Source organism: Lipophrys pholis (genome assembly GCF_963383615.2).
Source record: "Lipophrys pholis genome assembly, chromosome: 1".
Classification (NCBI taxonomy): Eukaryota; Metazoa; Chordata; class Actinopteri; order Blenniiformes; family Blenniidae; genus Lipophrys; species Lipophrys pholis.
Genome location: NC_137635.1, coordinates 22,483,489 through 22,509,025, shown reverse-complemented (window position 1 = coordinate 22,509,025; position 25,537 = coordinate 22,483,489). Strand labels below are relative to the sequence as shown.

Sequence of the window (25,537 nt, the reverse complement as noted above, 5' to 3'; positions counted from 1 at the left end):
GTCCACTTCACCAGCCAATCACAAGCAGCTGTTGTGATCAGGTGATACTGTCCAGGCGGTTTGCTCTGCTCTCAAAAGAGCCGCAATAAAAGCAAACAAACCCAAATGAAGGCGAGACATTTTTTGGCCCTCGGCACCCCGTAACCCTCCAGTCACACCAAGTCCCTGGACTACCCTGGTGTGAACGCACCAGGGTAGTCCAGGATGTTCTGACAGCGTCGGGGGTTCGGAGGCCGGGGCAAAGCCCCCGGAAGCTCTGAGGTTTTAGGCTCTGAAGGCTCATTTGGCAGCCTGGAGGACTGTGATCAGGACCAGGGACTGGACCTCGTCCCTGGTCACTCCCAACAGAACAAGAAACAAGAAGAACCACATTTCTCTGGACGGTTTCAGTAAGAAAAGAAAGTTTGTGTCCGGGCCGCCATGCGGGTCTGGTTTTAACGGCAGGAGCTGACAGTCCTGAGTGATGCGTTCAGGGACATCATGTAACTCTGACATGTGCTACATGCTACACGCTAACAAGCCTCTGGGCTCACACAGTAGCGAGGCTGCATGCTAAACATAAATAAAACATGACTGATCCAGTCGGTGGCGAGCTGGAGCGTGTGTGTGCAGCAGATAGCAGTGCGTAAATAGACGCCACGCTCAGCCGTGGCGCCGACTTGTGGCGGAATGAGGAAGTTAACAAGAAAAGTGGATTTCACCTGGAAGTACGCGGTGATGCCTCTCATGTGTTTGTTGTTATTGACACGATGTGAAACCGTGAGGAAGCGAAGGGTGGAGGAGGTTTAGTCTTTAACACCGTACGCAAACGCAGAGGGCCGCCATCAAACCACGTAGGTAACGGCTGCTACGCTGAGAGACCGCCAGCGTAACGGCCCTCATCACAGCGTTAGCTTCACAGGACAGCCTCTGGACAGGACAGCCTCTGGACAGGTCAGCCTTTGGACAGGACACTGAGACAGTCTTCAGAAGAAAGTGTGAGCGAGTCTTAAAATGTTGGGACCCGTCATGTTTCTGGTTCAGTGCAGGAAGAACCTGGTCATTGGCCAGAGAGCAACAGAAATATATAGAGATCATGACATCATATGTAAAGTACTCCATAGAGCTACATGTACAGAACTGTACTATAAGAACAGCTTTTCTCTTCATTAGCAAGTTTCATTTCACCACAGCCTCTGTGTGTAGTGACACACTCCTGTGTACAGCCATTTGGAGAACATGTCTGTCTGTCTGTCTGTCTGTCTGTCTGTCTGTCTCACACACACACACACACACACACACACACACACACCCCCCCCCCCCCCCTGACTGGTTACACAGAGTCTGCCAGGCAGTACAGCTCTGTGACAGCTGCTCTCTCAACACGCTACAACAGTAATTATAAATATAAAGCAGGTAATAGAGGCATTAAGAACCATAAAGGACTCAAATCATCTCCGATCGATTCTCGATCTTCCTCACAACAAACTTATGTGATGACAAAGTTGCTTCTGGAAAAGTCAGCGGGCTGTTTTTACTCAGGATGACTCAACGGACCAGACAAAAGACCAAACTCCTCCCTGAAGATGTGAATCAACTCGGCTTCAGTTACTCCAGTCAGTCAGTCCAACCCCAGCATGTCCCACAATGCACTGCGAGCCGCACGCTGCCTGCACATCACAGGAGAGAGAGTGTGTGTGTGTGTGTGTGTGTGTGTGTGTGTGTGTGTGTGTGTGTGTGTGTGTGTGTGTGTGTGTGTGTGTGTGTGTGTGTGTGTGTGTGTGTGGACATTACTCAGTGCTACACTCTGCTCAGGACTCGGGTGACATTTTCCGCCCGACCTTCTGACTCACATCTCACTGTAAAGTGGGTCATCACACACTCCGTGTTTCTGGAGTTTGTTCAGCAGCAGAAAAAAGTTTTTGTAGCTGGAAAGACTCACCGTTATAAAGAATAGCAGTTTTATTCTTTATTTTGAGCCAGGGGGTCAAACATGAGGCCTCGGGGCCAGAACCAGGCCTGGCACTGTAATGTGGCCCAGGCTGACCTTGTAAAGAACAAGATGGACTAAGAAGACGCAGAACATATTGTTCTAGTGTTTCTGGTTCATTTACTGGGGAAGCATTAGAGCGAATATCGACACGACAGGCTGACAAAACTGTACATGACCGATATCATTCATCATTACTTAAAAGAAAAACAATACAAGATTTCCTAAAATGTTTATTTCAATCAGTGATCTATCATGGAACTCCAGGTTCCACATTCAGCCCAGTTCCATCCTGAGCAGGCCGGACCGCTGGCATTGCGCCAGAATAACCCTGAATCCCAACTTAAGGTTTTACTTTGTGGTGCTGCAGAGTATACGTGACGAAAATATCTGTATTTTCACAAAACCAAATAATTACTACAGAAAATGACTCCAATCTCATCATGAAGATAATTTAACTGAAACTTTGTGGTGTAAATTCCAGTTAAACGTCTCAGTGTCATCTGGAGTCCAAACTCTGAAGGAATTTGTTGAAAAAATATTCAATGTTTTCTTAGAAATTTGTAGCATTTGTTTGTTTTATTGGGCTGGACTGGAGCTGCTTGTGGGCCAGTTATGTTTGACACCCTGATTTCAAGGTGACTGTGCTCTGATCTGAGTGTTCTGGTCCACTGGAGGTCAAACTCAGAGGTGAGCAGTGAGGGGCAGCAGGGCACTGCTCGCCCTGTCAAAAAGGTTTTTTCTTTTTCTTTTTATAGTTAAAAAGTGATCCTGAAATCTGTGTCTGGAATCAACTAGGCTGCTTGTTCAATATGCAACTTTATCCACACAACGACTGCTTCTATTCTGTGGAGCTCAAATCTCCTACGCCCTCTAAACGCATCACAGCAGTAACTGCATCGCTAACCTCTGATGGAAGCTGGACGCTGCGATTGGTTTAAATGTTGAGTGACAGGATCATCAGCCAATCAGATTGTGATGTTATTGACGGAACGCCCCAGGGCAAGCGGAGATTGGCCCATGAGCAGGTGGTGATGACGCACTGTTATTATCTGATGTTCTGGAGGTGATGGCGGCAAATTTAACATCTAGATCAGGTGATACGATGGCGGACCTGCTTCTGGACCTGAAGAAGAAATGGAAACTGTGAGGAGAAGAAGACTGAAGCCTTTGAGCAGCATTTTACTGTGGAAACTACCGACACTACGACTGGGTGGCAGCGAGCTGGAGCACAACAAGCTGTTCTGCTGGTCATGGTGACTCTTCACTAAAGCTCCAGAAGCTGTTCTGCTGGTCATGTTGACTCTTCAGTACAGCTCCAGAAGCTGTTCTGCTGGTCATGTTGACCCTTCACTAAAGCTCCAGAAGCTGTTCTGCTGGTCATGTTGACTTTTCACTAAAGCTCCAGAAGCTGTTCTGCTGGTCATGGTGACTCTTCAGTACAGCTCCAGAAGCTGTTCTGCTGGTCATGTTGACTTTTCACTAAAGCTCCAGAAGCTGTTCTGCTGGTCATGGTGACTCTTCACTAAAGCTCCAGAAGCTGTTCTGCTGGTCATGTTGACTCTTCACTAAAGCTCCAGAAGCTGTTCTGCTGGTCATGTTGACTCTTCACTAAAGCTCCAGAAGCTGTTCTGCTGGTCATGTTGACTCTTCAGTACAGCTCCAGAAGCTGTTCTGCTGGTCATGTTGACTCTTCACTAAAGCTCCAGAAGCTGTTCTGCTGGTCATGTTGACTCTTCACTAAAGCTCCAGAAGCTGTTCTGCTGGTCATGTTGACTCTTCACTAAAGCTCCAGAAGCTGTTCTGCTGGTCATGTTGACTCTTCACTAAAGCTCCAGAAGCTGTTCTGCTGGTCATGGTGACTCTTCACTAAAGCTCCAGAAGCTGTTCTGCTGGTCATGTTGACTCTTCACTAAAGCTCCAGAAGCTGTTCTGCTGGTCATGTTGACTCTTCACTAAAGCTCCAGAAGCTGTTCTGCTGGTCATGGTGACTCTTCAATACAGCTCCAGAAGCTGTTCTGCTGGTCATGGTGACTCTTCAATACAGCTCCAGAAGCTGTTCTGCTGGTCATGGTGACTCTTCAGTACAGCTCCAGAAGCTGTTCTGCTGGTCATGGTGACTCTTCAGTACAGCTCCAGAAGCTGTTCTGCTGGTCATGGTGACTCTTCAGTACAGCTCCAGAAGCTGTTCTGCTGGTCATGTTGACTCTTCACTAAAGCTCCAGAAGCTGTTCTGCTGGTCATGTTGACTCTTCACTAAAGCTCCAGAAGCTGTTCTGCTGGTCATGGTGACTCTTCACTAAAGCTCCAGAAGCTGTTCCGCTGGTCATGTTCATCAAAAAGGATGGCAGGATGGATTTCATCTACCAGTGATGGTGAGTGCTAGTTTTATTTTTTAACTTCCTGTGGTTTAGATTGGCGCTGCAGTTGGTATTTGGTATTGATTGTAAAGTGGTGTTTCCCATACAATGGTAGCGGCCCGCCACCATTAAATGATGTCAGGTTTTGGTTCAACCAAGGCAATATCGCTGCGTTCATTCATCTCCGCATCGCCTCTTTCTATGTTATTGTCACTCACACAGACAGACGAGCGAGCATGCATGACCGCAGTGCACGAGACTCGCAGTCTGAACCCCCGTCAGACGCTAGTACCCCCCCCGCCCCCGCCCCCACCCCCACCCGTCTCTGTGCAAACCTGTGGGAACCACTGGAAGACGATGTGATGGCGATGCTGCTCAGTGGAGTCTTGATGTGTTGTGCTTGTTGATCAGCTGTCATGTTGGAATTGATAAAGTACTGATGCATAATAGAGGCCTGACATTGGATCCGGATTGTGTTTTTACTGTAGAACATGATGTGCTGCTGCTGCACTGACTGTATCACAATACGTTTTTTGATTTTGTTACTGCTGGCCCTGGCTGAAACACCACTGCATGCTACTGGTCATACTGGGTCTCTGGTTGAATGTGGCCCTGAAATGAAACCAGATAGACTCAAGTCAGACAAACAATTCTATAAGGAAGCAGGCTGAAGTTAAAAAATAAGAAAAGAAACACAGATATCTGTTGAGATATCTGGAAGAAGTGTGTGATTCAGGCTGGCTGGATCAACAGCAGACGTTCAGTTTAACAGTGTTCATGCTTTGCATTGCTCCAGCTTACGACTACATAAGCTCGACCATCCAGATGCAAAGTGTCAGAGGCACAATATCACTGCTTTCTAGTTTAGTCTTTGATTTTGATTCCACAGTGTTTCATCCAGATGCAGAGCTTGTAGTCTCTCCAAACCTGCACAAAGATCTGTGGCATGATAACAGCTGACAGCCTCAGCAGGAGTCTCCTTCAGCCCCTCCTTCTCAAACATGGATTGTGGAAATGCTTTTATCTATCGGGATGGAAAGACTTCGATTTCAACGGACTTGTTCTATAAAAAAACTTTCCTGCAATCTAGGAACCATTTCTCAGCTTCCTCATTAAAGTGGAGGATGACCACAGACATTCTGACCCTGTGAACAACAATTATACTCACTCTTTGTACCATGGCACCGAGCACCGATTTTCCAGGTGTTTAACCACACGTCTGAGTCTTTTTGTTTCATTTTGCTCTTGTTCTTTATGTTCAGAAATTTCCAAATAAATTCTGAAGAGAAAAAAAAGAAAAGGACAAGTATACAGTGTTGGAACGCTGAAATGAAACTCCGTTTTCTGGAGAGCGTCACCGCATGTTGGGGTCAGGCTTCATTCATATGTAATGTCCTCATAATGCAGCTGATTCCACGCACGCACGCACGCACGCACGCACGCACGCACGCACGCACGCACGCACGCACGCACGCACGCACGCACACGCGACAGAATGAGTAGAGCAGCAGTCGTTTCCTCTCACAGGTAACAAGAATTAACTTGTTTAATTACAATTCACATTCCAGCGGCGACACGTCAGCCTCTGTGCAGAGCTGAACACTCTCAAGGTTAAAACATCCAGCAGCCACTGCACTGAACACAACACATGAAAGATCAGTCAATCACATACGAGTTACACCAGAAATCTCATTACTGAGAGTCAGATCACTCCCGTACGTGCACACCACACATGCAACAGCTCCACTCATACAAAGACGCAGCCGCAATACCAGAGCCTCACTTCCACCACTGGGTGGCAGTGTTGTCATCTGTCCACAGACATTGGTACCACTGAAGAAATCAGTCGGGTCAAACTGTGTTAACTAAGCAGTCAAGGCCCCTGTGTTTTCACTTTAAATACACTACTGCCTCAATATTTAGAAGTACAAGGATTCACATGCAAGAGTAGCAACATTACACAACCACAGCACCAACTGGTGGCCTGGCATGGAAACTACAACATTTTCAAAGTTTCTCTTTTCTCTGTGAACAATAATTGTAAAAATACAAAATGCTGCCATCTGTGTGCCGCCAACATTTTCCCAAACAAAAACAAACCCTGAGCGAGGGTCTGGTCCTGAACACAGAGACCCTCAGCCAGGGTCTGGTCCTGAACACAAAGACCGTCAGCCAGGGTCTGGTCCTGAACACAAAGACCGTCAGCCAGGGTCTGGTCCTCAACATAAGGTCCGGTCCTGGTGTAGCACCACTAAGGATGGGTACCTTTCATATGCGAACCGATACGGTACTGATAACCGGTACCAATTCTCAACGGTACCAATTTTCAGTAATTTTGTTTGTGTTTATGTGATAATAAATGTTAATTTGTTCAATAATAAAATCTCAAACACTATTACTTTAACATTTATTTCTCAATATATAAACTTTAACAAACATATCAAAACAACATCCAACTCTTTGTATTGTAACGTTGCAGTTGTTTCACAAACTTCAACATGAAAACTCTGAACTACAACTCCGCAGTGATTTTTCCGAATAATGCGCACATTAAAACCAGCTCCACATCCTCCTACTCCTTTCCCCTCTGGACACTTTGTGTGATGAGGCTCCATAGAGGCAAAGAAGTTGAAAACAAATGAGCATTCTCTTCAGCCTTGAGGAATATTTAGTGCTTCACCAGGAGCTTCCTCAGATTAGAGGCTTTCCTCCGCTGACCTCACACTTCACCTCACAAATATTTCAGCGAGCGTAATCGGCATCGCATCTTGAGAAGAGGAGGCGTACTTCTGAGCGCTCGCCATCAGCCAGGCTCGCTCCGTTCCCTCATTACGCTCTTATGCATGTAATGCTGTGTTCGTGTCTGGCCGTTTGATTTCACGTGAATCAGTACTCGGTAGTGTCGACAGAATTTGGTCGGTACCTATAGAGATACTGAATCTGGTACCCATCCCTACGCATTACTCACTACAGATCCAGGGCCACAAACACACATTCATCTCAACCAGAGAAAATTATTTCAACTGTTTCAGCTGATTTTCCCTAAAATGCACCAACATTAATCATTAATCAAAGACAGAGTCAAGACCAATCAAAGAACAGACGTTTCTTTGGTACATTCCACTGAATTTTTCCTCTTTATGTGGAGAACTTGTTTTTCACAGGTTACTGAGACGAGTCTGACACCCTGGGTTGGTGTGACTGGAAGAGAGGCGGGGCTTTTCTGTTTGTGACTGGCTGAAGCTGAGCAGTGGAGTCAGGAAACCCAACAGTCAACAATCCTTACACTGTCTGTCCATGTCATTCTGCTCTACACCACTCCATCCTGTACCCTGGACACGTACTCTGTACCTGGCCTTGTACTACCCTGTACCCTGTAACGTGGACACGTACCCTGTACCTGGCCCTGTACTACCCTGTACCCCATGACGTGTACCCTATGTACGGTACCTTGTACCCTGTCCTCTGCCCCATACACACTGTACATTACACCCTGTGCCTGGGCCTTGTACTCGGATCCACACCTTGTACCCTGTACCCGGCTCCGAAGTCCTACAAGAACCTCCGAGGTTCCACTCACGGCCTAATGCTCTTCAAGTATTATGTCAGTAATCTCTGAGCAGAAACGTTTTCCTTTTGTTACCTGCACCTGCCGTCTCCTCGTATCTTCTTGGATCTCCTGACTTTGCTTCGCTGGGAACCTGCAGCAGGTTGGATTTTAGTGTTGACAAAGTGACCAAGCTGTATTGATTGTGACAGGATGAACTCCTGATCACTCCCACGTGGTTTAAAGTGAGCTTCTCCTTGAATCCAGGTCAGATTTTCTGGATTAACTCATGTTACTAATAGTGCTGGGCCACGATTAAAACCACGATTCATTGCATTGTTATGCACAAATTCCAAACATATATTCAAAAATACTGTATTGCTAACTTTTATTTCAAAAGTACAGTTAGATGGAAAAAGTGCAGTAACATGTGGTTTGTAAACAGCTTTTTATCAGCAATATTCCCTTCACAGTCTAGCAGGTGAATCTCTACTTAAACATTAATGCAATCAAATGAAATAAAAATACTAAAGCTATTTGCCACTGCTCGGACATTAACGTTTTATCAAGTATTATAGAAAACATGTTGCCTTGAGAGTCCAGATCCTATCATAACAATAGAACAGGAACCTTCAGAGCAACAGCAAGTCAACATTTCTAAATCTGTTTTACTTTTCTTTACTGAACAGGTACCAGCTGGAACATTTTCCTTTAATTGGGAGGTTGTATAAAGCGTCTATGTTCAGTAGGAATGAGGTGAAGAGGTTCTGCTGGTCAATGTTCTGCGCCTGTATCAGAGCATGTGAACGCAGCTCCCACCGTTCATCAATATAACTCCAACTCCCAGGTCTCTAATGAGAGCCCGCGACGCCCTTGGCGTCTCCAGTGTGAGCAGCTTGTAGCTATCCACGCCGCCATGGCATTTGTTAGCCCGTCTTGATTGTCCTCCACGCCGCAGCCTCCCTCCACTGCTTGTTCGGGCCGGTGACTTGGTGCTATTAACGGCGTGTAAAACGTTTAAGTGATAATTCAGACTCAAAGTATTGTGGTGATCAGAAAAGTCAGCAGCTTTGCAGTGGTTCCATCAGCTCTGCCATGTGGACGAGATCTATAGTGGAAAGGTCCATGAAAGAGTGCGGGACCTTTGTCCACTTTCTGTCCCGGTTGGTATGAGCCCACACAAATGCTCTCATTGGCTGAGGAGCGTGATGACGGACATCCCAATCCTGTCATCATCCAGTCATCCCACCCATGTATGTGTATTCAGAGCCAGTGAGCAACAAGTTTTCAAAATGACAAGAACTTTAAGGTGCAATTAAATACTTTGCAGAATTAATTAATTAATTAACACGATAATAATGCATTAACTTGCCCAGCTCTAGTTAGTAGGTTTTCATCCAGTATGACAGCTAGGATTTGCACACTTTTAATCATTTTTCACAATTTCTATTAGGATCAAAATAGGTATTCTTTTCATTATCTTTAAATTCTGACCCAGTAAAATCAGAGGATTGATTCATTTAACAGACAAACATCCCACACAGTCAGCACAAATGTTCAGTCGCTTATTCAAACCAACATTTTTCAACCAGCAGACATTTTCCGATGTCTGAGCTGTTTGAAAGTCCAAACTTTCATCTGGACATTATTTAGCTCACCCTATGACATCATACTTACAGGCTTTTGTGTAAAGCAGGGGTGCTCAATACGTCGATCGCGATCGACCGGTCGATCGCGAAGGTAGTATTGGTAGATCGCATTACATACGCTCATAGGGCGCGGGTTCCATGCCCACACTTCCCCCCTTTAACGTTCTCATGGTGTCCGCATTACAACAACACACACACACACAAGCATACAAGTGTGCGTATTTAAAAATAGAGCGGGAGCAAAACTGAGTTTGGTTGTGCTTTATTTAAGTATTGATTACAAAGTACTAACATTTTTTTTACCTGTAATCGTCATCAATCAAACCCATCGAACTCCTCGTCCTCTGTTTTTGAATTGAACAGCTGCGCTAAATCTCCATCAAACATACCAGGTTCATTTTCTTCACTGTCAGAGTCACTTTCCGTGCCGTGCGGCTCCTTGGAAATGATGCCGGCTTTTGCGAAAGCTCGAACAACAGTGCCAGCAGACACGCTAGCCCAAGCATCTACAATCCATTTGCAAATTGTGGTGTAACTCGCCCGGCGCTGCCTTCCACTCTTAGTGAAACGGTGGTCTCCATCGGTCATCCATCGCTCCCACGCCGCTCGCAGCCTTACTTTGAACGGCCGGTTCACACCAATGTCCAGCGGTTGGAGTTCCGAGAATTTTCATTTCTTCTGCTAGCGTTACTGCTTTTAGTCGAATGGTGACCGTCGAAACGCTTCTCCCACTCGTTCTTTGTGCGATGATCCACTGCTCGAGTCTTTCCTCCAACTCGGGCCACCTCGCCTTATGTCCGCGGAAACTCAGCTGCGTCTTCTTCACCTGTCGGAGCTCGTTTTCCAGCTTCCTCCACTTGCGAACCATCGATTCATTAATCTTAAATTCTCTCGTGGCTGCTCGATTTCCATGTTCCTCCGCGTAGCTGATGGCCTTCAGTTTAAACTGTGCTTCATAAGCGTGTCTCTTCGCCATTTTCAGGGTTGTTAAAACAACGATGTTCTGCATAACGCACATACCCGTTCATTTATATATAATCCACGCCCACACTTCCCCCTTTAACGTTCTCATGGTGTTCCCTACTACGTCCGCTTTACAACAACAACACACACATAGGGCGCACTGCACCATAGGGCAAAACTAACAAGCAAGAAATAAATATGTTTTGCATTTTTGTAGTAGGTAGATCATTTTGACTTGATCATTTTATAAGTAGCTCGCATGCTGAAAAAGTGTGAGCACCCCTGGTGTAAAGGGATTGATCCAATAAGTCTGGTCTCCCAGAGTTTCTGAGCACCATCCCACAGGGTTTGGATCCAGTGATAATACGGTAACAAGGTATTCTGCGCTACCCAAGAATAGCAAGGGTATCAGTTCCATTACAGTCATTTTGAAAAGGGATATAGGCTTATAGGGGCCGGCTATATTGGTAAATAGAACTTCTTTACTGCCTAAATAATGAGTGTTGGTCATGTGTGTGTGGTTGATGGTTCAATTTAATGTTCTTTAAAACTCAGTGGGCTCTAATGTTTCTCTTCACTGTTGTTTGTGGAGATGAGAGTTAAAGTGTTTGAATGTGACATTGTGGCGTTACTGCTCAGAAGTGAGAAGGCGAGATGGCAAGCTGACTGTCCACACCGTTACACCCGAGTGGAAAACTGAATCCAAATGTCTCCAGACAACTAATTTTTCTGAAAGCTGTACAGCGGACTATCTGGCTGCTGCGCTCAGGACTGGCAACTCTGAGAATAAACTCTGGGTTGTAACCGTGGAACACGCTGCATGTCCCTTCATTGCCGAGGCTCGACTGTTTGGGCCACAACCTTAACTTGGCTGTTACAAAAGCAGTGCACGACCAAAGACAAAAACACAAAGCGTGTCCTCACACTCTGCCGTAATATTGTGCAGGCCTCTTCACACAGCTGGCAGTGGAAGCGTGAATGGCACAAAGAGAAAGCTGAATCCAGACTATCAGCAGAGTCTCAGAACAGTTAGCAGACATCAATTTGTTATCAGCCGACTATGAGCCCGGCTCTCATGAATGGAGTCGTGTTTCTCATGTGCACCGGCACTACTGATTTATTTATTTATTCACTTTTCCCGTCTTAGCTCTGTAGAAACTACCGTTATACTATTTGGTTCTCAGGATGCTTTAAATCAGGTCAGGTCACACACTTGTGAGTAATATAATAATATAAGAGGAGTGAGAGGAAAGGGCTCCGTCTTATCTCTTAATAGAAAAAAGTGATTTTTTGCCAAAAGGACATTTCATATAATAACATAACAATACACAATTGTGTTATATGGTGAAACGTTTCACCTTATAATGGGATGACTTATATTGCTATAAAGAGATACTTATGTTTGAATGAGGAAACGTGTTTTAATTAGTCCCGGTAATACCATGTACTCTGGGAAAATGTGGGCAAGGTTTAACGGTATCAGAATGTGGATAGCGCCCAGCTGGAGCCCAGTGTGTTCTTTCAACAATGCAGGATCTACAATGTGTGTGATGGAGTGAATCAAGCAGTCACACCGTCACTGACCTGCTCTAACGGGGTTTGGGTGAAGGTGCCAGATTGTTTTTCTGCTGTTGGACTTTAACTGAAACATGTCGACATGTTCAGCTGCAGGTAGAACCTGTAGAGCAGCTACATAGTAAACCTAGAGGAGGAAAACATTTTGTGATGCTCTATGAGCTTTCTACAACTCTACTCTCTCACTGAAGAAATCCTCGTATGGTTCCCTTTCTCTGTTCCCTGAACTACAATCCTTTCAATTCTCTTCTTATTTCAGAAGTTGCTGCTGTCGAAAGACATGAAAAGACTTTAGATGGTGAGCTCAGATAGTGTGTGTGTGTGTGTGTGTGTGTGTGTGTGTGTGTGTGTGTGTGTGTGTGTGTGTGTGTGTGTGTGTGTGTGTGTGTGTGTGTGTGTGTGTGTGTGTGTGTGTGTGTGTGTGTGTGTGTGTGTGTGTTGTCTGGAGCTGAAGGAGTTAAGTTCTGTGCAGTGGGTGAACTCAAAGGAACTGGCGTTCACGTGGCTAAGCTGCTGTTGCTATGGGAGAGAGGCCAGACAGAGGAGAAAGAAAGCTCTCTCTCTCTCTCTCTCCCCTCCTCCGCTCTCTCGTTCCCTCTCTGCCAGAAAGCCTGGCTGGAAAACCACTCTCTGCACGCTCTCTCTCTCTCTTCATTTTTTAAATAGCTCTCTCTCTCTCTCTCTCTCTCTCTCCCTCTGTAATGTGTGAATGCCAGCCTGTGAGTCATGCAGCAGAACCACAGGCCAGGCTGCATGTGAGTGAGATTTAAAGAACATAACATGTGAGATCACCTGAAAGCCGAGACTCGGGTCAGGATCAAGGCACACATCTGTACAAACAGATATTTAAAGTATCCAAATGATCCATGACCAAGACAATCAGGATCAGCATCCTGGGAGCTGAAGAGATGATTTCACATTCATATCAACTTGTGTCATTGACCCGGTGTGTTAAACCATGACGTGTGTCATGTCCTGTTTCTTAAAAAGACACGGTGAGGTCCACAGTGCCACCCTGTTTGAATGTAATGGATGTGGGAGACACGCCAGGAGGAAGTGAAGCTGTGAGGAAATGAGAAATGGGGTGAGGGTGGGGGAACAGGGGGGATATCTCCAGACGGATCACCAGGTCACTCACACCCAGTGATGTGGACCGACCAGGTTGTGACCCGAAGGTGGAAGGACACGTGTTCAGCAACAAGGTGAAGTTGCTCCATGCTTGGAGGAGTTTCATAGTGGATAGAACTAAAGCAAAAGTTTCCATTTGTTTATTGGATGAGAAGAAGAAGAACCTCAGAAGCTCTGTGACCCTCCAGAACCAGACCACACTTCTCCAAGGGCTCACCTGGTCAACAGGAAGCTTTGGACCATCCCATGAAACCTGACCAGCGATCACTGTGGAGGTTTCATGAAGGCAAATCAAGATGTTTTAGTTCCAGCTCAGGGTGTGAGGCCACCTGCCAGCCTGCAGGGGCCTGTGGAGGACAGGGAAACGTCGGGTCCAGCAGTCTGCTTCATGGCGTCCACTCCTCAGGCCTCATGTAAGTACTATTTCAACTGGAACTGGGCTGTGCAGTAACCTTTGTTTACTTTGGTCACCAAGACGACACAACTCCAGAAGAGGAGCTTGTCCATATAAAACACACGTTTGGCCCGGGAACATCAGTGTACAGAGTCAACCTTTTAAACTAATGTGCTTCAGCTGCAATGACTCAGCTCCTAATAGATTCTAGGAGCGCCAGCCGTCGCCCCGGTAAGGTCCACCTATATCCCAGCGTCTGAAGCTTTCCAACAGAGCTGCACGATATCAGGCGCAGGGGCAATAGTGTTGATTTGCATCAAATACAAACAGAGTGGACGATGCTCATGTCAATAAGCGTGCTCTTCCTCTTCTTCCCCATTGACACCCGCTGGAACCAGAACCTTCTATCTGGTTGTTTCAGCTATTTTCCATTTATTGTAAATTATTGCACTAAATCATCCTTAACATATAAAATTCTGCCCTTTGAATTTGCAGAGCACGAATGTACAGTACATGGAGACATCAAAGATCACATTTATTCATTCATTCATTCTCTTCCGCTTATCCATTTCCGGGTTGCGGGGGTGACAGTCTGAGCACCGTCTGTCACCCAGATCACAATGCACCGATTAAGAACCTTCCTGCAGGTGATGAGCCCACGGGAAGGTGACGCCCGGCGTGGGACACGAACCCACTACCCCTGAGATTGTGAGTCTGATGCTCTACCAACTGAGCTAGCCGGGGGAAATATCACAGTTCACTCTTTATTGTCAATATTGATATTGTGATCATTCTAGATCTAAGATTTGTTGTCAGGCCCTACTTTCCCAGGCTGGACGATATATCATGAATGTATTTAACAGGACACAAGTCAGACACACAAACGTCAACAAGCTGAAACACTGCTGAGGACACTGTGATTATAAGCGAGTTAAAACAGAGTCCCAGTGGAGAAAGAGTGTTGGAAGCACCAATCCCAAAGCACAGATGTGCGCATCGTATCCTGACAATCCTCAGCATTACTACACTGTGCAACGTTATGTTTCTGCTGATACACTAATAAAATACATTTTTTGGTGAACTAATGACTTATTCTGCCTCTTCTCGTCATGACGGCTCATTGAGGGGTTTGATCGTGTACTCCACCGCTTGTTACGTCCATATTAAACACACTGCTAACTTTGACCTGAGACGTACTGAGTACTCCGTCAAATCAGAAACGGCAGCAAAATAAGTCAACGCACAGAAATCCAGTATCATGCAGAGACGCTTTACTGAAGCAAACAGGACAAACATGGCAGCAGCACCTATCTCAATATAATCCCAGTCTTAAAGTGTTCTTAGTGAAAAGCATCAATACTGCAGGGAGCTCTTCACACACTTTGACCAGCAACACAACCAAAGCATGAGAGGAGAAGCGGTGAATGTTACTGATGATTCAGAGGAGTGGAGGCAGATCCTGCAGTGTGATGGAGAGGCTGAGGTCTACTCGTCCCACATCCAGGACAGTCTGTCTGTCCGTCTGCCTTTCGCAGACTTTTCACAGAGCCTGCCAAGCGCTGGATGAAACACCAGCTACATGTCTGATGCTGACTGAGGTCTGGATTCATCTACTAACCATAACAAGACCGCTCTGGCTCTGGTCAAACATGCTGGTTACCATGGAGACAGAGATGCTGTCCCCTCACCGGTGTACCCACTGAGAGTAGAGGACGTGGCAAGCAGCTGCTGATGCGCAGTCAAATGGCGTTTTCCCACAGTCCCTAATCAGCTCTACTACATGCTGGAACCTGGTACTTACCTGGTACCAGGTGCTTTCCTGGTTCCTCCCCCCGCCGAGGTTCCCAAAGAGCTGTGGCCAGTAGACAATGTGATGTCGGCAGACGGCAGCCACTGATTGGCCGGCGTGTGACGACACAGATGAGTCAGGAGAGCGTCTCGTTCAGCCGCCATTTTTAAAGCCCGACCACAACCAGAACGCTGCCAAACAAAGAGCAGCGACGAGCTGCAGACGTTTCTTTATCTGGTGCAACCAGACGATTCAGGAGCTCCACAGAGCGACCCGCTACGAGTATCAAGAGGTCTCCGCGCCACAGAGAGCACCGGTGTTTTGGATTAAATGGTTTCCCTGTTAACTGGTGACCGGCTTCCTCCAGCGTCCCTCGTCAGAGCAGAAGTTAAAAACTGACCAAAATCCGCAGCTGTCCTGGTGAACGTGGTTTTACCACATATCCATTAAACTAATGTACCGCTTAGTCGCACTTCCACCGCACTTCCTGTCGCGGAGCGCCGCGGGGCGGGACATGACGGGGTTTCGCGCGGTCCGACTAAAAAGTTGTGGAAGGTACGGAAAGAACCTGCGACCGCCGGGTCCGATTTTCCGCTCCCCCTCCGTTGAGGTACCGAGCAGTGAGGAACGGGTCTGTGAGGAGGAGGAGCTACAACGCAGCCGTCTGCTGATTGGTCGTGAGGATCGTCACTCTGGACTTGTCCACAATATTTAAATATTTCACCGCCTTAAACCTCCGTTGTTGTTTACCTTCACTGCTTTGTGCTCACTGGTTGTTTAGTTAACTGGTTTATTGAAACGTCGGCGCGACACAACATGGCGTCTTTTAACGAGGTACAGACGTTCCTCTCAGGAACAGGAGGAGATTCAGCAGGAGCTCCTCCTCCCAGGAGATTCAGCAGGAGCTGGCCGCTGCAATGACAAAGTTTAACCTGAGTCACAGAGAACAACTAGGACGTCCCCCAGCAGCTTCCATGTTCTTCGCTGGACTCGTCTCCGAGTACTTCTCAACCCTGCCTACATCTTCACTGTACTTTGACAGAGTTGGGCCTGGGTACGCTTTGCAGTACTGTAGCCTCCCTACCCGCTTCGCCACGTACTGCAGTGGAACTGCAGCTTTAGTCTCTCTTATTTTAACATCAGCTGCTGCTAACGGCCGCTGGCAGAAGTCACCAGTTAACAGGGGCACCAGCTAAACCGAAACACCACAGTGAAGCACATCTTGACAATAAAGCATGATCGTAACAATGCACATTTTGTAATATTCATTATTAAGAAATATATCATATATACTATTTACTTTATTATTTGAGCTGATATCCAATGCATGTTCGCGCCGCATCAGGAGATACAGATTCTACCAGGGGTGATTACTTGTGCACATTAGTAAAGCTCCGCGGTGGTACCGTATGGTCATGAAAAAAAAATGAAACCAGGTCAAGTCGAGTTGGGCCGAGTATGCACTAGTGGAAATGGGCCAAAGAGTGGCGCTGAGGAGGGTCTGCTATGACGCTGCCAACATTTAACACTTCCACCAGGACAACAGGACTGCAATGCATGGTGGGAAAATGACAAAATGTCAGTCTTTGGCCGCATGGTGGTGCAGTGGTTTGCACTATCGTCTCACAGCGAGAAGGTCGTGGGTTCAAATATGGCCCGAGGCCTTTCTGTGTGGAGTTTGCATGTTCCCTCTGAGTTCTCCGGTTTCCTCCCAGAGTCCCAAAAATATGCACTGGTGCCCCCAAGCACTGCTGTGTGGCTGCGATTGAGGAGGCAATTCGGGAAGGAATTAAACACGCAGTGCTATTAAGAAGAAATGAACAAATTAGTTTGAAGGATGTAGTTGTCATTTGTCACGATGAGATGTGGGGTTATACATCTAAATATGTTTTGTCCTCCAAGATCATGTGAAGCCAATACTAGAGCCATTAAATCCAAGGATTACAGATTCATTTCTGAAAGTTAATCTGATCAGGTGTAGAAATTACAGGGACATTTATATGAACGTGTGTGTGTGTGTGTGTGTGTGTGTGTGTGTGTGTGTGTGTGTGTGTGTTGCACACTAATTCCAGTAGAAGTACACGGCACAGTGACTGTGCAGCAGGACGATCCGCCGCAGCTGTTGAGCAGTGGGCTCTAATGTATTCCCAGGGTTATGTGGAAGCCTATAGGAGCCTTTATGACTGCTGCATGGAGCAGTGCGATGTGGAACAGCGTTGGGGGAAGGGAACACGCAGCCAGCCCATCCTGGCTTCAGGTTTCGTTTTGTTTCCTGAGGCACCAGAAAACACACCAGGAGCGCTGCGTGGATCTGGTTTCAGCAGCCAGCCTGGACACCCTCCGCAGGACTGCAGCCTGATAAATAAAGACGTCTCGCTCACCAGACAACGCTCCACTTTTAACTGGAGTTCAACGTGTTCTTCACAGCAGCTCCACAGCGAGCAGACGGAGGCTGAAGCCAGGAGAACACATCGGCTGTCGGGAACAATGCGTTCGTCCTGAAGCGTCATGTTGCAGCCGTTAGCGCGCTGCAAACCATGAAACAGCTCCAGAACTCCAGAACTCCAGAGCGCCTGTCCCTATGCTCCAGCCTCCGTCACACTGTGGATCCTGACAGTCTGACACTGTCTAATACAGCCTGGGGCGGCAAACCGTCATCTTTAACCTGGGGTCAAACCCTAACAGATTATTTACCCAGAGCAGCTCACATTTAAGATCTCAGTGAATAACTGATTTAAGCTCACTGGATTTCAATCCAGACATTTGAGAGCTTCACTGTTACGTGTTTTGAGCTTTTTAAAAAGGGCTGAAATGTGGTTTATTGACCTCGTGTCACCAATTGTTAGAAATTATCATGTGCCTGGTCGGACATGTGTCTTTAAACCATCTGACAGATTTCACAGCGAACACCGATGCTGCTTTTGCAAAGCAACAAATCTGCAGCATCACAGCAGACTGAAGCCACATTGACACACTAAAGGAGCCCGGTTAGTCCTTCATCTAAGAATTGGACAAAAGCAGACATCTCGTGTGTTTATTGAGATGTCTATATATATATATACACACACATCTCAATAAACACACGAGATGTCTATATATATATATATATAGTCCAACAAACATGGACCCTGGGTCCCTGAACATACACACACACAGAATGAAACAGAGCTCTACAACAGACAGGCACAGGCTGTGTATGAGGAAAGTTCTTGGCCACACACACACACACACACACACACACACACACACACACACACACACACACACACACACACACACACACACACACACACACACACACACACACACACACACACACACACACACACACACACACACACACACACACACACACACACACACACACACTTCCATTCATGGGGCAGTGCGGAGCTGCAGGGTTCAGCTGCTCAGTGGTGGGCGGAGCTACATGGCTCAGTATGTCACCGTTGCACATCTGTAATCCTCCCTCTTCATGTTCATCATGTTTCCATCTGAACTCATCTGGCCTGAATTGTTTCGGCGCTCTCCTCCAAACCGGGTCCCTCCAGGACCAAGGCAGAGGAGCTCACGAGCTGCTCTCTGAATACCTTCTCCTCTGACTGAAAGCCTCTGGAGCTTCTCGGACCTCGTCACAGGCCCGGCTCATTCAGGCCCAGTTTGCACAACGTGTCAAGTCCAAATGCATCAGTTTTTCATTTCAGAGCACTTTTGTGTTTACACTGCAGCATTTTGAAAACCATGTCTGTTTCCACGGAAACAGCAGAAATGCTGAAAACAATGTAGTTTCCATGTTGGTCCACTAGTTGGTGCTGTTGTTAGTTTTAGTACTGAAAACACACACACACACACACACACACACACACACACACACACACACACACACACACACACACACACACACAGCAGAAGAACAATGAGCTCTAAACATGAACAATAGGAGAACACGGACGTTCTAGTGCACAAGCGCAGCAGCAGCGTTTCTGAAAAGTTGCATTTTCCCTGCTCGCAAAGACCGAGTCCAAAAAGCTCCACCTTAGAAACAATTTAGAAAAAGTTTCAAAAAGCACTGTTGTCGTATCAACTGGCCTCCAACACAGACAAGTCCTTGGTTTTAACTTGAAATGTCAACGGGGCGTGGAAGTGCGGTCGGGCTCGTCCGGTGCTGTGCACAGCAGGGTTATTAGCATTATTTAATTTAAATGTATTAAATATATGTTTAATTCAATGAACTGTCATGCAGCCTCCCACCACTAGTCTAAACTAAGTAATCATACTTTATCAACCTTGAAGAAAATCTTGTTCCTCGGAGGTGGAGGTGCAGCCACATTACGGCGCTCCAGGGAGCTGATGGGGGTCACGGGTGGTGCTCTGTCCAAAGTGGGGATCAAACTTGTAAACTTCTGATTCCAAGCCCCTCTCTCTCGTCTAGCCTCTGGGCCTCCACTGCCTCTTAAGGTACCAATTCTAGATTTTAGTTTCAAACGGCTCCTTTCTGAATGTTTTTTCCGGGTCGTCTGAATCCGGTTGGTGTTGAAGGAACGTCTCCAGCACACAGACATCAGGACTCCAAACTCAAGTGAAGAAGCTTTGATTCACTCGTATTCACGAGAACCATTAACTGTTCTGGCTCTGCCAAACCATGAAGAACCAGTGGGTTCAGCTTCCAATTCATACCAGCGGTCCCGAGAGGAGCGCCATGGGGTGGAACCTCCAGCAGAACAACGAGATGTAAAGACGCAGTGCCAACAGTCAACCTCTCTACTGTTAATTAAGTAGTGAATGGTTTGACACAGAAATGACATCATCTATACCAACAAGTAAGAAATAATGACTGAAGCTACTAATTGATCAATAAACTAACTGAATTTGGCCGTAAATGAAACTAATTGATTCAAAATAACTTCCACCTGACATTTATCTTATTGGTCAAATCATTACTGATGAACTGCATTAGAAGGATATTTATCGTCATCAGAAATGTACTTAAAAAAACTGAAATAAGAGTGGAACTATACGCCAGCACTAACGGTGCTGTGGGTCGTGGTTCACCGCGTCCAGCCGCTGCCATTAGGAAGAAACAGCAGCTGAGGTTGTTGGATCTATTTCCCAATCAGTGATCCATTTAAAAAGAGCTCAAATTGTCCCCGATCAGCTGACGCGTGCACGATCACCCTCTGAAAACAAATGGACAGTAACTTGGTTGACTGCACACATTAACCAGGACGTGTGCGCCGCGTACAACTTGTTAACTGGCTCACACAACAATGGGAAACTGAAAATACCCACTTTATTTTCACCCGGCGTGTAAAAAGCACTCATCACCATTTCTCAGAAAAGGTTTGGTCCGGTCCAAATCCTCAAAGTATTCTGTTTACTATCATTTCAAACTGCAGATTCCGACTGTGGTGAAGAAACATGACATTCCTATGGTTTACCACAAACGCTCACATTGAGCGTGTTGAGGAAATTGAATTGTTTTCCTCCTGAGACGCAGGGCTCTGAACCAATAAGCCCGTGTGAGCCCTAAGTCTCCGTCCTGTACGCCCGGCCTATCGGACCACAGACACTTGACAAAGACCTGACAGCTTGGCTTGACACACTTCTTCTAATCTAATCTGGAATCCGTCTCCACTGTATTCACCCGGCCAGTTAAGCCCCTTGCTAATGAGACTGCGGCCCATTGTGAGGAATTAAAGCAGAACACTACTCTGTCTAAATCACATCACACACGCAGCCACTCTACGGGGGAATTAGGAGGCTGGGAACATGTTTGTGGAGTGATACGAACAAGCACTCGCAGCCCTCGGTGTGGCCGAGGTAACGCGCAATCCTGAGCGAGCCATCGGTGGAGCCGTGCCTCCTGCCATGAACCTGGAGCACCGGGACACCGTGCACTGCCTGGTCACCTGGAAAATCAGCAACGGCAATGGATGACATGCGAGGAAAAACCCCGCATGTGTATGATGGCCTAGTTTTCCTCATTTCAAAATTACACAAGAGCTGAACTGTGGCAGATGTCTCGCAAATTAATTCAGACACAAAGAATGAGCCGAGCGTGGAGCTCCGAGACCATCACATGACCAGATCTGCAGCAAGATGCAACATCTGAGGACTGGCTGTCCTCGCTCAGCGGCTCAGAAACACAAAGACAACACGCCGCAGCATCAAATGTGAACTGTGCTCGCTTTCTGGCCACTGATGTGCATCTGCAGCGAGAAGGAGCCGGAACAAAAGAAAAGGGAACAGCCACTGTACTCTCAGACAGGACTGTGCAGGGGCTTGTCAGGGCAAATATTTCATTGTTTGCTTCTTTTGGCGTGTCAGCCCATTATGAAAATGCCTCTTCTTAAAAACACAAGATAAGAGAGGGAAGAAAGATCGGGGGAAAACATTTTCTATGGTCTGGATACTGCTTCCATTCTGGAGTCAGTAGATTCTTAATACTGATGGTTGTCCTCTTCCCTCTGCAGACAAACTGCCCATTGTTGAGGGTGTATGGAGCCAGGTTTGTGTATTTACAAGTCGTGAGCATTCCTGCGCCTGCTACCCCAGAAGGAGAGCTGAATGACGGTAGAAAACCAGGAGCAGACGCGGGGCTCCATGGCCCATCGGTGCGCACAAATCCCGGGGATTGCGCCCAAAAATCAAGGGGTTAATGTGGATTAGCTGGACGTTAAGGCTGTCAGGCGAGGTCAAATCTAGAAAGCTACCCTCACCTCCGTCAGCTGATTTGCAGTATACAGCAGATTAAAGCTTTGGGCTTTGCTGGAGACTCGAATTCCTGCACATGCGGTGTTTTTTAGAGGCAATGCAACAGGAGCCGCCAGGAAGAGCAGCTGGTTCTCATTGATCGATTCTGAGCTTCTCCCAGACAGAGAGTCCAGCCTGATCACAGGCTGGGAGGGTGGATGGGAGGGTGGATGCACATCTCAGTCAGCCCAGTGATTTCCATGTAAATACCCGGAGTGTGTGGAGCCGTTTCCTCTCCACGACCCCCCCCCCCCCCCCCCCGCTGCTGCAGCCTCTCTCCCCGCATTAACTTGCCTCTGTGGGCTATAAACTCTCCAAACTTCCACACGGACCAATGACACGTCGCAGTGAACAATAGGCTGACACGCTGCGGCCAGGCCGGCGCGAGGAGCCGTCCTGAGCCGCGGAGAGGAGCTTCCGCCGCGGCCGGCGGAGCCCCAGCAGCCGCAGATCCCCCCCGCATGGAGCCGCGGCTCCGCGCCTTACCGTCAGCTCCGAGCTGTCGTTGTCACGGTGGTTCACGGCTCGTATAACCCCGGACCTCCACGGCCACCGGCTGATGTCCCCGATCTCCGGCGGCTCGTCCCCGCCGACACAGAGGAAGCGCTTCCCGACCAGCTCCGGCCGAGCCTCGACTGCCATGGCCCCCTCCGCTGGTCTGAACCCACCCCCCCGCGAAAAACTTCCCACTACGACGCCTCACAGACCTGTCATTGACGGCATTAACTCAGCGCGGAACAAAGGAAAGAACAAAGTAGAGCGTTGCTAAAGGCTGAGAAGCGAGCCGGGGCTTTAAACGAGCGGCCGTCCGTCTCCACCCGCTCGACCGTCGGTCTCTTTCCTCAGAACAACACGGAGCTCCGAGCCGCAGCACCGCCACATCCACTCCGTCTCTCTCCGCTCCATCCCGGGCATTCACGGGCCGCAGCACCGCGTCTCCCTCCGCCCGTCCAAACTCCAGCCGCACTACTTTGTGCCACACTGTAACGTTAGCACAGCTGTGGGCGCGGGAATATTAATCCAGACTATGATGGTCTGAGTTTGTCAGCGCTCGGTCTTCATCCAGCTTCACCTCATCATCACCTCCACCTACTGAAACCACGAGGGCGGCGTTCCTGAATAATCACAGTCTGAAGGAACCCTGCGCCAACTGTGGTCACAACACAGCCACTACCATCACACACACACACACACACACACACACACACACACACACACACACACACACACACACACACACACACACACACACACACACACACACACACACACACACACACTAATAGAACTCTTGGAACTTCCATCAGGACTCATGTACATCATCTGAATTCTAAACAAACTGCCAGAATTCTGAGAGAAAAATAGATAAAATATCAACTCTAATCCCAAGATTATGAGACTTTTAGTCTTAGAATGGAGAAAAATTCTGAGATTGAAAATCAGGATTCCAAGAAATAGTCATAATTCAGAATGTAATCTCAGAAATCCAAGAAAAACGTCAAAATTAGAATGAAACAGGAAGTGGCTTTCAGGTCGGGATGCAGTGAAACAAAGACACAAGGACACCTGACAGAATTTGACGGAAATAAATGATTTTGACTAATATTCAGAATTCTGAGGAAACAATCTGAGATTTAAACTTGAATTCTGAGAAAAAAAAGTTTAAAAAAAATGTTGATTTAAAAAACTCAAGATAGAGTCAAAATTCGGAGAAACCTCAGTAACTAAAATAAATAAGTCAGAATCAGAAAAACGTACATCACATTAAAAAGAGCAAAAAAAGTAAATGACATCTACTTATTCTGTACAGCGGCAGGCAGGGACAGTGTGAGACGTCTCTGGGGACGGAGTTAAGGCAGTATTGTACATATAAAACAGCATGAATATTAAAGCAGCAATTAAAACAGCAGGATGAACAGCAGAATGTGCAGGGTGGTGATGCTGCACAGGTAAAAGTAAGCATCTCACAGTGACATTGTACAAATTGAGGACACTGATTTTGCACCAAGCTTTAGATTATTTGAACCCTTGGAGTGCAGGAGGAGCAGCGTTGGGAACAAAGGTCATCTATGTAGGTCAGAATGTTTTTTTTATTTTCTTAATCTTATATTTTGGTTCCAATTCCATATTTTTGACAGCATGTGATCGGGTATGACAACAATTGTCTCGTAAATCCTGCACACCATGCTGCAGAGGACGAAGGGTCTTCATTTTACCACCCTGAGTAAACAACAGTAGCGCCAATGAAATAAATGATTAACTGGTGTCTTTGTGGACAGAAACCGAAGGAACAAGATCACCAGTTTTCTCATGAATATTTCCATTTACCTCAGAAAGTTCATTCTCTCCTGTCCGTCCACTGCACCGAGCACTGCATCTACTGAGTCGATGCAGTGGATGGAACAATGTAGTTTTTTGTTTTTTTCTATTCTTCTATCCTATAGAAACTGTTGTTTCGGTGCGGAGCATGTACTTAAAGCATTTCACTGCACATTATATTTTGTATAATTGTTGTGTGTGATGAATAAAGAGCTTGGCTTGACTTGATATTGCAGGATGATGAGCCCTTGTCTCCTCGTAAGAAAAGAAGGAGTGAAGTCTGAATAACATGATTTCTCACACTGACTTCAGATGCAATAAGATGCTCACACAAGAAAGTCACACTGTATTGTTAAACATCCATCCATACATCCATCAGTCCATCCATACATCCATCCCTCCCTCCCTCCCTCCCTCCCTCCCTCCCTCCATCCATCCATCAACTCCCTCTTATCTGTTTCCTGGTGGTGGGGGTGTCAGTCTGAGCACCGTCACCCAGATCACATTGACCCATTAAGAACCTTCCTGCAAGTGGAGAGCCCACAGGAAGGTTGTTAAACATGGTACATCAGTATATAGCTACCGTCCCACCTTTCAGACTGCGGCCCCCAGTTTTGACGTTACACATCGTTAGACACCTCACCTGCTCTCCACCCTCCACAGCCACACTTCTCAGTGACAGAAGACGGAGAACTGAGGACACACTCCTTCACAGCCAAACGCACCGTCAACAGAGCGGCTGTTCTTGGATCTTAGGCTACGTTACACAACATCTTCAACTCAAATTGTAAAACTTTCGTTGCATTTTGAGGGTCCATTGACACGACAACGGTTCTCGGCCAGGCTGTAAACACATGGTCTGTGTAGACGGCAGAAACACTGCTAACTTCCTGTTTGTAAAGGCCGACCACCTCCAACGTCTGACATTCTGTCGCCATGGTTTTTACCAACCTTGTTGAATGTTGATGTTTCTATATTATTATTATTATTATTATTATTATTATTTTATTATTATTATTATTATTATTATTATTATTATTATTATTATTATTATTATCATTATCATATTATTATTTTTTGTTGTTATTATT

The 25,537-nt window shown here is 46.7% G+C and overlaps 1 protein-coding gene across 1 annotated transcript in view; it reads right to left on the bottom strand.

Annotated features, from left to right (window-relative positions):
* jmjd1cb (jumonji domain containing 1Cb) overlaps positions 1–22,973 on the bottom strand; it is a 148,788-nt gene extending 125,815 nt beyond the window's left edge. The window contains exon 1 of the mRNA XM_080461992.1: positions 22,614–22,973. Coding sequence (XP_080318118.1) covers positions 22,614–22,769 — 156 coding nt within the window. The 5' untranslated portion in view covers positions 22,770–22,973. The remainder of the gene's footprint in view (positions 1–22,613) is intronic.
* Positions 22,974–25,537: the final 2,564 nt, after the last annotated feature.